The 11,100-nt window shown below is 35.7% G+C and overlaps 2 protein-coding genes across 3 annotated transcripts in view; both read left to right on the plus strand.

Annotated features, from left to right (window-relative positions):
• The window catches only part of sgta (small glutamine rich tetratricopeptide repeat co-chaperone alpha), an 8,643-nt gene extending 4,827 nt beyond the window's left edge, over nucleotides 1-3,816 (plus strand). For both annotated transcript variants that reach the window (XM_016468567.1, XM_016468568.1), the window contains exons 10-12: nucleotides 1,600-1,746; nucleotides 1,862-1,984; nucleotides 3,220-3,816. In XM_016468567.1, the coding sequence (XP_016324053.1) occupies nucleotides 1,600-1,746; nucleotides 1,862-1,973 (259 nt within the window). In that variant the 3' untranslated portion in view covers nucleotides 1,974-1,984; nucleotides 3,220-3,816. The remainder of the gene's footprint in view (nucleotides 1-1,599; nucleotides 1,747-1,861; nucleotides 1,985-3,219) is intronic.
• Nucleotides 3,817-4,084: 268 nt separating this feature from the next.
• LOC107674516 (zinc transporter ZIP3) lies at nucleotides 4,085-7,268 on the plus strand. Its single transcript, XM_016468499.1, has 3 exons — nucleotides 4,085-4,193; nucleotides 4,742-5,063; nucleotides 6,266-7,268. The coding sequence occupies exons 2-3, from the start codon at nucleotides 4,857-4,859 to the stop codon at nucleotides 7,001-7,003; spliced, it is 945 nt and encodes a 314-aa protein (XP_016323985.1). The 5' UTR covers nucleotides 4,085-4,193; nucleotides 4,742-4,856; the 3' UTR covers nucleotides 7,004-7,268.
• Nucleotides 7,269-11,100: the final 3,832 nt, after the last annotated feature.

Genomic DNA, 11,100 nt, shown 5'->3' on the forward strand with positions numbered 1-11,100 from the left:
CTTTTATAAAGAATATCTCTTTGGATTTGAGACTTTAGTCTTTGCAACTTTACAGATCTTCTTTATGCACCATGAGCTTGTAACACTCCAAAGAGAAAGGAAAACTTGAAATCGCATCATATGACCCCTTTAAACTGTGTGAGCATTAAAGACAGAAAAAACCTTAATAAATTGAAAATGGTTCTGATAAGATTTGAAAACAGTATTGATGAACATACAGTGTATATTTGAATGCTAAAAATGAATTTTGCTTCTTTGTTTGCGGAGGTGATGTGGGCGTTTACAGGTTCGCGCGTCTCACGTGGATGATTACCGTATGAATAGCGCGCGCTGCGTGTGGGCGTGATCACATTACAGATAATGAGCTCAGATGGGAAAGACTGGACCTCGCGTTGGTTTCATACGAATTACTTCATCAGAGAATATTTGTTTTAGATAAGACTTCCTTCATTTAAAAGTAGACACTTCAAGCTTTCCATAGATATGTTTCTCATGTCTGTGTGTGAAGTATTCGCTGAGTTTTGGTTCATTTTAGTGATGCGTGATTTTAAAAGGCATATAAATATATATTTTTTTCTTAACACTACATTTGTAACGTAAGTAACGTAATTATATTGGCTTTAGTAACTATAATCAAATTACACAAATTTAAAATGCAATGCGTTACATTACTGCGTTACCAGAAAAGTTACTGTGTAACGCGTTATACCCAACTCTGGAGACCCGTATAGCCTAGTGCATTTCACACAGGCTGCTACTTTCGCTTTAAATAAAGTGTATGCTTGACGTTTAAAATAAATGTTGTTTATTGTGAATGCCATTGTAAATTTTTTTTGTATTTTTTGTTTTGTTTTGTTTTACGATTTAGTTTTAAATTTAAATGATGCGTGTGCTAAAGGAGTGAACAGCAATTAAGATCGTGCAGCAGAAGTGCGTGTGCGCTCTCTCTCTCTCTCTCTCTCTCCTTACCATCAAGTAACTTTCGTAACTTATGCATTGTTTTACTTACTTGCTTTTTGACACATCCGACCGAACTACAAACTTTCCAGTGACATCTGAGAAAGGGATATTTGCTCAACAAGCTCGCTCATCTGTGCCGCCTCGTGCTCAATCGACTCAGCGTGCTTTGATTATCAGCTCACGCACATCAGCTATACAGGCGTGAATATTGAATGTTTAACATTATACTAATTACATACATTTACTTCATAGACATCCTTAATCTCTAATAACTCCATTCTACTCTCTGTTGTTCTGTTGTCTGTGTTTCTTTGTCTGGACACAGCACTGTTCACACACTGTGTGATATCGGAGCGCTTTAATGAGTACGAGTTCAAGTACAGAAGCTCAGTATCGGGTCTGATACTGATACCATATGTATTTAATAATCAACACTTTTAATCAACACACAAAAAAAAAACTTGAGTTGTACAAACATTTAAATTGCACAGGTTTTATGTCAAGAAATGCCAATTGAACCTCACTGTACCAACGTTTTGATGTTGTGACTTGTGATTTGATGTTGTTTTGATGTTGTGACTTGTGATTTGTGTTATCAATTAGCAGCAGTTTATATCAGTTGTTTCTGTGCCCATGTAGGATGTCAGGTATGATGTCTGGGGCTTACGGTCCTATGGCGGGAGCCACCTCTCCAGGAGCAGGAGCAGCAGCAGCAGCAACAACAACAACAGCTGGAGCAGGAGGTGCAGGTGTTGGTGGCAATGACCTCTCCGGCCTCATACAGGCGTAAGTTTTAACATCACTATCCTGTGATTTTCATAGGTTTCCATTCTACTTCCTAACTGAAAGTTCAAGGTTATGTGCAGTGGGGCTGAACTAGTGTTTTTCTGTCACGGGACAGTGGTCAGCAGTTTGCACAGCAAATGCAGCAGCAGAACCCTGAGATTATTGAGCAGCTGAGGAGTCAAATGCGCAGTCGACCTCCCAGTAGTGCTGGCAACGACGAACACTGACACTCCCTATGGTACCACACATCACTCAATTAAAGTTTTCATCTGAACTAATTGACATTTAAAAGACTGGAACATAGCTTTAGGTTTCAGACTTTAAGGCAAGACACTAGAGGCAAAAACACAGTTTTTTCATGCAATGGAAAATTTTTTTATTTTTGGACTACTTAGCTTTTTTATAATTGTTGTTTCAGAGTAGTGGAGTGACAACATCCAAAATAGACGTTTTGTTTAGTTTTTATTTTATTCCACATCTGCTTGAGTGTGTAGATTTAAATTACTATACACATCTTTAAAGGTGCTGTATGTAGGATTGACACTGAGTGTTTGAACTAAGCATTGCAGTCCAAATTCAAAATATTGGAGAGGGTTTTTTTCACCCGACCCCTCCTCCTCAGACTTGAAGCACACGCAGGTTGCCAGATTGATGACACCAACAGGAACGAGCGAACTTGACGATGAATGAAATGAAATAAGCCAACTGGCAACCCGGGGTGCCGAAATACAATTGGGTAAACTGGCAGTGGGTGGGTTTCACAAACCAAAACAGTGCCGGCCCGGAACGCAGATTTTCAAAGGAGAATAACTGACTGTAGCATTGTTTTTCAGATAAACAAGTATGTTAACTTAGCATGTTTCTTAAATATCTGCAAACACATTATGGTATTTTTATGCTTTAGTAGAGTCAAAAACTTACATACAGCACCTTTAAAGACCATTTTAAAGGATGTCAGAATTCTCCTCGTCAGTAGCGCTAACGTAAACCAAACTTTGAGTTTTGTTCTTTTCTGTATTCAGAAGGTATTTACAGAAGGGTTTGTTCATGTACTTACTGTTCATGGACTGTTGACAGTATTTTCTAATTTATGTAGTGATAAAAATTCATATCCAAAATCCCCTCTGTAATACGTCAATAAAAGGGTACAATTTTTAGATTTATATTTTGGAAATATATGCAAATGTGTGCATATTTAATTAGACAATGCTTTAGTTGCAAACTTAACATTTTAGAAAACTTGTAAAAAAATTGTTTGCAATTCTTAATGTAATCAATCAACCCGGGAAGCATGTTAATCTGTTAGTTATTTTTTTAACTTCATTCACTTGGTGTCTTGTCTTAAGATGTTTTATAGGTATTTTTAATGTTGTTTTTGAGATTTAGCTTTATAGATGCATTCAAACAACAGCTTATTTTAAACAGAATATCTGTTTTAAACTAGAACTTAACATTACCTCTCATTTTGTACAGTTTAACTCTTGACCTGGTGGACCTTTGGAAGATGGGCTACTTCTTTTTTTATTTTTTAAGATATACCTTGTTCCTTCAACTCCAGGGATGAGACTGTTTATTCATCTATAAAAACTGCATTAGTTCACTGCCCCACATTTCCCTACCGGCTGGAAGAGGTCATCAGTGCACATGCACCCATCATATTTGGGAACTGGACTCAAACAAATGTCTGATCAAATGAAACATCACACTGGGTTAACACTATATGCTCAAGTAATAATCCATGTTACTGGACCGTGATTAATGAATTGCTGCTACATGGACATAACGCAGATTTGCTGTAACACCTCAGTGATTGACCAGTCCAATGACAAGTCTCTGTCTGAACTGAAAGGGGTTGACAAGGAACATGTGCAAAACTCAACATTGACAATTAAATGTCAGATTTCAAATAGGACTTTTGCAGCTGAAGTTTAATGTTTCACAACCACTTACCATGCTTGCAAGCAATGAGATTTGTCAAAAGTACCATTACTTAACAAATATTGTTCTTAATTTGTTCTGATCATTTTGGATTAAAGGAAATGGATGTTTTTGTCCATTTTGGAGAACTGATGTATGTGTGATGGTATATTTAACGGGACTTGTCATCCGTAAACATCACTGTCTCAAAACCTAGCGAGCTGACTATATAGACAGCAGTAGAAAAGTTTGAAACATTAAAGCTTTTTTGCCACTTTTAGAGGCAGCAAACATTTTGCAATTCATTATCCGAATTTAAAGGGGTCATATGATGCGATTTCAAGTTTTCCTTTCTCTTTGGAGTGTTACAAGCTGTTTGTGAATAGATAAGATCCCTAAAGTTTCTGACGTTCTAAACGCGCCTATGTTGCCTAACAACGCGAACTAGATAGGCTGCTCACTAGTTATTGAGACAGCCACTGAACAGGTGTCGCAGCCTTCAGCAGCAGGAAGTATCGGCACAAACACGGGTAAAACGCTTCATTTCGTGCATAAGTATATGAATTATCATCTTCTTACATTTCACTGTTTGATGAATCATTTTAAAAGGCGTATTTAAACCAGTAATATAGAATATACGCCTTTTATGTGCGTGCAGTATTTGTTAGCTTAGCATTTAAGAGCTATAGTAAACGACTCCAGTTTGAATAGAAATTCGTGAAAAACAACAGGCTTGCACGTCTTAATATAAAGATATAATAATGTTTTTTTTTGTGTCGTTAACGGTTTTTTTCTCTCAATACATGCACATTATAAAGGCTTTTTTTCTACTATGATAGCTAGCAGCTCACCAGAGTTAGCATGCTAATCTGTACACTGACCTCGCCAGTCACCTTACGAACATATAACGCCTCAGAAATGGGTTGTCAGGTGTGAATGAATCTACTGGACATGCCTGACAACAGCTGTCGAACTGATGCTGATTTGAAGTTGCTTAAATGTTGATGTTTCTCATATATTAGTTACGATAATTATGAAACACTGTGCTGTGGACTGACGTTTGTGATTTTTTTTTCAGGGATGCTGTCCATGACCTGACCTCAGTCAGCCTTAAGAAGAGTGTCTTTGGCTTCAGTGTTTTATTTCAGATACACATGCTTTGTTGAAGTGGGATCACAGCCCATCTCCTCAGTATGGAGATAGCTGTAGCCAAAATCCTGTGCCTGCTGGGGGTGTTTGCCCTGATGTTAGCAGGCATCCTTATTCCTGTGCGGGTGATGCATATGGAGTATGATAAAGTCACGAGGTATAGAAAAGTGGTTGCTTTAAGCAACTGTTTTGGAGGAGGTGTATTCCTGGCCACCTGCTTCAATGCCCTTCTACCAGCAGTTAGGGAAAAGGTATGTTATTAAGCATGGTTTTGGTTTTGGAATAGTTCACTCAAAAATAACATTATTTAATCACCATCAGGTTTTTCCAAAGCCGTATGATATGCTTTCTTTTGTGGAGCAAACAGACATTCTGATGAATATCCTGGCTGATTATTTACTAGGTATTACAGGTGCATCTCAATAAATTATGTCATGGAAAGTTCATTTATTTCAGTAATTCAACTCAAATTGTGAAACTCGTGTATTAAATAAATTCTGTGTAAAGTTCTAAAATTAACTTTTTAACAACTTTTGAAATAATTGTTTGGTAAAGTTCAGATGGCCTTGTTCAAACTAAATGAAAACGATGGTTTAAAAGGGCTAAAATAGTATTTTTCTCTCATACACACACACCTACACTTTTGCTTCTGAAGACATTCAGGGCATCTGAAACCACATACTGTCTTGAGTAGGTACAACATCTGCATTTGAACTTACTTTGTGAATGTTAAAAAATTATGTTCTATAAAATATGAATTTGGGTGGTATAAATGGAATTTGGATGTAGTATATTCGCCATGCTGTTCATACATCTGACAAACTTAGGTTTGCAATACATAGATTTACTTGATTATCCATTCATATCTTTTTTTTAGAAATATCATGTTAAAATGTGAGCATCAGCCAACAGAGCTTTGATCAAGCATTTAAATGTCATCTTACTAAGACATATTATTGTGAGATATTGACAACTGATATTTATATGCCTTTTACATAAGTAGTCTGCTTTACTGTTTTAAAGATCTCATTGTTTTACATTACAAGCTATTAGAATTTCATACTTGTGTTCATATAAATATCAGCAACTGCATCAGATTGCATATTTTTCCTCAGTTTGAGCCTCAATAAAATTGAGGTGTTTTTTTTTTTTAAGGTGTTCTTGAGAATGAGATCCATATTCTCACTTCATCATACTATATGTGCAATAAAAGCCTCATTTATCGAATATGATACTCAACAAGAAACACTTTCTTTTTTCTTTTTTTTTTTTAAGATTTTGTCTCAAGTTAAATAAACTGTTTTTAATAATAGTCCTGTAGTCTTTACAGGGTTAAGGATTGTATTTATCTGTTATACTAAACTAAAGTCAGTTATACAACCAGTATTACCATCAGGAAGTTCACTGGGAATCAAATTATAGAAGATCTGACTTCTTACCTTTTTGCTTTCAGGTTGATGACGTCCTGAAAACATTACATATCGCCAATCAGTACCCGCTGGCAGAGACGATGATGATGATTGGGTTTTTTCTCACAGTATTTGTGGAGCAGGCCGTGCTCACTTTCCGCAAGGAGAAGCCCTCGTTTATCGACCTGGAGACGTTTAATGCTGGTGGCTCAGCAGCGGGGAGCGACTCAGAGAATGATGCTCCATTCATCGCTCCCGCTCGAGGTTCCAGAGACCACCAGTACCATTCCCATCACCACGGACACTTCAGCCCTTCAGAGCTGATGCACGCTGGACCATTGAGATTAGCTAGCCTGGTGTTAGCGCTGTCCGCTCACTCTGTCTTTGAGGGTCTCGCTTTGGGCCTTCAGGAAGATGGAGCTAAACTCGGAACCCTCTTCATCGGTGTGGCCATCCACGAGACGCTGGCAGCAGTGGCACTGGGGGTTAATATAGCCAAGGCGGGAATCTCCTTACGGGATGCCAGTAAACTGGCCGTAACAGTGAGCCTAATGATTCCTCTGGGCATCGGGATTGGAATGGGTATTCAGACGGTCCAGCACTTGGCAGAAAGTATTATATCTGTAGTGCTCCAAGGCCTGGCAGCCGGGACGTTCCTCTTCATTACGTTCTTTGAGATCCTCTCACGAGAGCTGGAGGATAAACACGACAGGCTACTGAAGGTGCTGTTTCTTGCACTGGGCTACAGTGTACTTGCAGGGCTTGTCTTCATCAAATGGTAAAAGGGGTTCAAAATGTAAGGTTTTCTAAAACTATACTGCTCTTCTAGAGCACATCTGCCAAACATCGTAACCAAGGGTTTGTGTAAATCTGCTGTATAACTTTTGATGTTTTATAGTGCAAGGGTTTTCAATCTTTTTGATGCCAGTAACCCAAAAATATGATTATTTTTTATTTTATAAACACACATACATACACACATATATACTAATATTATGTCATATTATTACATTTTTTTAAAGATAAAAATAAGCTTTATTATTGTCACTGTACTAAGGCCAAAAATTAAATGGAAAATTATTAAAATATTTACTTTAATTTGTATTTATAAGTTTTGTTTTGTTAGATGTATAAATCTTTAAAATCAAAACAAGATTTGTTTGTTATTCCTTACTGTTTAAAATAGCTGCAACTACAATTTTGATTAATGTCATGAATTACATCTTTGAAAAGCATGAGGAAATCATAATATCATCACATTTGGTAAATATTAAAAAATAGTGTGCTAATATTATTTTTTATTTTATAAACACACACACATACACACATATATACTAATATTATGTCATATTATTACATTTTTTTTTAAAGATAAAAATAAGCTTTATTATTGTCACTGTACTAAGGCCAAAAATTAAATGGAAAATTATTAAAATATTTACTTTAATTTGTATTTATAAGTTTTGTTTTGTTAGATGTATAAATCTTTAAAATCAAAACAAGATTTGTTTGTTATTCCTTACTGTTTAAAATAGCTGCAACTACAATTTTGATTAATGTCATGAATTACATCTTTGAAAAGCATGAGGAAATCATAATATCATCACATTTGGTAAATATTAAAAAATAGTGTGCTAATAACCATTTTACATTAACGCATTAACTTTGACAACCCTTAAATGTGTTAGATTTTTTTATTTATATATTTTCATTTCAAATTTTCTGCGATCACCATTATCATTTAAACTTCTACACTTGTATGTTTGTCTCAAATCTTGATGTATCTGATGAATTTCAGGTTAAGAGACAGTGTGTACCCAGTAGTTTCACTCCAAACATTTTTACTCATCCTTTATGTAAATATCATACAGTCAATATTTACCAATATTACAATGACTGTTTTGAAGGATTTGCTTATAGAGAATATTAGCTGAATGCACATGTAATAGGATGTGAATGTTGAATGATTTAGTGAGAACTTTGTGTTGAAATTGGTCAGATACGTTTACATTAAATTGAGTATAGTTGAGTGCACAGAATTCAGTCAAACTGCCAGTTGTTTCATTTACTTGACAACAGTTTCACTGGTGGTTCTCTATTTGATGTAATCTACGGTTATAGTTTTATGCTTAATTCAGATTGTTCATTGTTACATTAAGCTATATTTGATCTATTTCGTCATGATTTTGACTACTAGCCTCAGTTTGAATGTGATGAGGATTTTGCCTCATCATAAGCACCATGCTAAGCTTCAGAAGTAAATGAAGAGAATTGTTGAATTTATAAAATCCACTTACAAGCTTATGTGGCACATATTTGAAAATGGCATATGGGTATTGATATTGCCCAGATTGAGCCTCAGGAAATTAAAACTTGACCTTTATGTATTTGAACAATCTTTGTTTTGTATCCTTAATTTAGTTTGACATTTTTGTGTACTTTACAGCTTTATGAAACTTTACGGTTACATTGTAAAACATATCCGTCATGTCGAGGGGATTCTCATTGTTTTAAGTATTTCTGGGCAGTTTCAACAAATCAAGCAACAGATGTAAAAGAAAACGAAGAAAAACGTTTTTGGATCTAAGGACTCTTCGCAACCTGAGTTTGTTGCTTTAAGAGAGCAACCATACATTTGTGTTATTTTCTTTATTTATTAATTCATTCGTTTCTAATCATTTATCATTTGATCACTTTATTATTCCATTCAATTATTAATAATAATATATTCTCAATTGATTAATTCATTGATATTGCTTGATTGATTTTGGGTACTGGACAAAACTGGCTATTAACAGGTTTTGGGTACCAGACAAAATGGATATTTTTTCCAACAGGATCTGGCATCCGGGGTTGGATCCAATATCCCTGATGTGGAGACTCGATGTAAGATTTGTCGGTAGGATGTCAGCACTATCTGTCAATCTGTAGCCATTTCCTGTCTGCTCTTTTACGTGTGTCAATGAGATTTAGTATTTGAGTGTTGCAAAACTCTCCTTTTTGAAATGCATATGGGATTCTGTGTAATTATTAATCAGCTTTAATTTTTGATTTAATAAAGTGATTCTCTTGGTTGTGTGATTTTTGATTCTCTTCTTTACTGTCTGAATAGGTATAGCCTAGTTGGAAGTGCTCCAGATCACCATGTAACCAGTCTGCTCCTTTAACCTGGAGTGTGCTACAAAGCCCCAATTTGACGCACATAGATCCTGACCTATCAGACCCATTAACACTGACTGATTACACACCATTGTCACGTGAAACTGCCTTTTGTCATGACAGGATTATGGCTGATTGGTTTACTGTTATATCCAAGGTTTCATTGACTAACACACTGTCTCCAGAAAACCTGGCCTCGTTTACAATAACAGTTAATTGATAACAAAATATCACATCAAGCCACTTGCAAACAAACAGTATTAAACGATTCTATTTTATTTCAGAAGGGGTCCAGAATCCCTAGCAAATGCCACTGAGAGTAACCACAGACATAGTTCATCACATTACCTATGAAAATGGTCCACTAATGTTTAATCATCAGAACAATATACCAAATATTTTAGCATTATAATGCTTAAACACCATTTATGGGGTCTATTTGAAGATTATGGCATAGATCTGTAAACTTGCAATTCTGAGAAGAAAAGTCCAAATTGTGAGATATAAACCCACAATTGTGAGAAAAAAGTCCGAATTGTGAGATTAAAAAGTAGCAATGATCTTTTTTTTATTCCATGGAGAAACAAAAACAGAATTTCAAAGTGCAAACTCTGAATTCTGAGGAAAAAATATTTTGAAATATAAATTCGGAATTGCGAGGAAAAAAGTCTGAATTCTGATTTATTTTTCGTAGTATTGCGAGTTTATTGCGTAGTATTAAAAACCATGTCTGAACAGTGAGATAGGCCTATACAATCTCATTTAATAGCTATATTTCTATTTAATTATTTCCGTAGCAAAATGGACTTCCATACTGAAACAAATCAGTGAATGAATTTAAATAAATCTTTTTAGTTAACGGATTCAAAGATTCGAGTAACTATCCACCTTATTTTTCCCATAAGAGAGGGTGCGGCCATTTCTAAATGTTATGGGTCTGGCTTCCGGTCTCATTCACATCCAGCTATTTTTAGCTGTACAAAACAGCTAATTTTGCTGCTTGATATTGCAAATTGGTGTGTCTTACCATATTATATTAATGTATTATCTTAATTATGAACACACTGGTTTGTAGTGCAAACAGTTTTACTGTTTACTGCATGTTGTTAATTCTTCTAGTTATTTCCCTGCGGTGGCTAATGAACCGGAAGTCTTCCGCATTGAAGAATAAGGCGGATATGAAACCTCAAAAGTCTCACCACTAATGATCACACATTTAAGTGTGAATAAAAGTATATCGAATTAATAGTAAATTGTGTGAAAATTTGTTAGAATCTGTGTTTATGTACACCAGTCGAGATCTATTTTTACTCTATAGCTCTCGAACAGGAGATCGCAGCACTGGCAATGCCAAGGTCATAGGTTCGACTCCCAGGGAATGCATGAACTGATAAAACTTGTACCTTGAATGCAATGTAAGTCAAGGTGTGTGTTAAATGCAAAAATGGAAATGGAAACAGAAAGGCTAAGCACTATGCCTACTCAAGTCAAACCTGGGAAATCCCTTAAACCATAAGACTGTATCAAGAGTACTCAACTTTAATAAACACGACAAATTCACCTGTGCCAACCTGTTCTCCAGAGAAAAAAATTATTTAATTGAGCCTGTGCTTAAGGGACGCTCTCAATTGTAATGAGCTCATGAGAATGCACATGCTGACTTTTCTTGTGGCTTTAAGAGACAGATCACCTGTCCTCACTATGGATTAGGTTTGGGAAC

This window comes from Sinocyclocheilus anshuiensis, unplaced genomic scaffold (genome assembly GCF_001515605.1).
Source record: "Sinocyclocheilus anshuiensis isolate Anshui unplaced genomic scaffold, SAMN03320099.WGS_v1.1 scaffold572, whole genome shotgun sequence".
NCBI classification, from domain to species: domain Eukaryota; kingdom Metazoa; phylum Chordata; class Actinopteri; order Cypriniformes; family Cyprinidae; genus Sinocyclocheilus; species Sinocyclocheilus anshuiensis.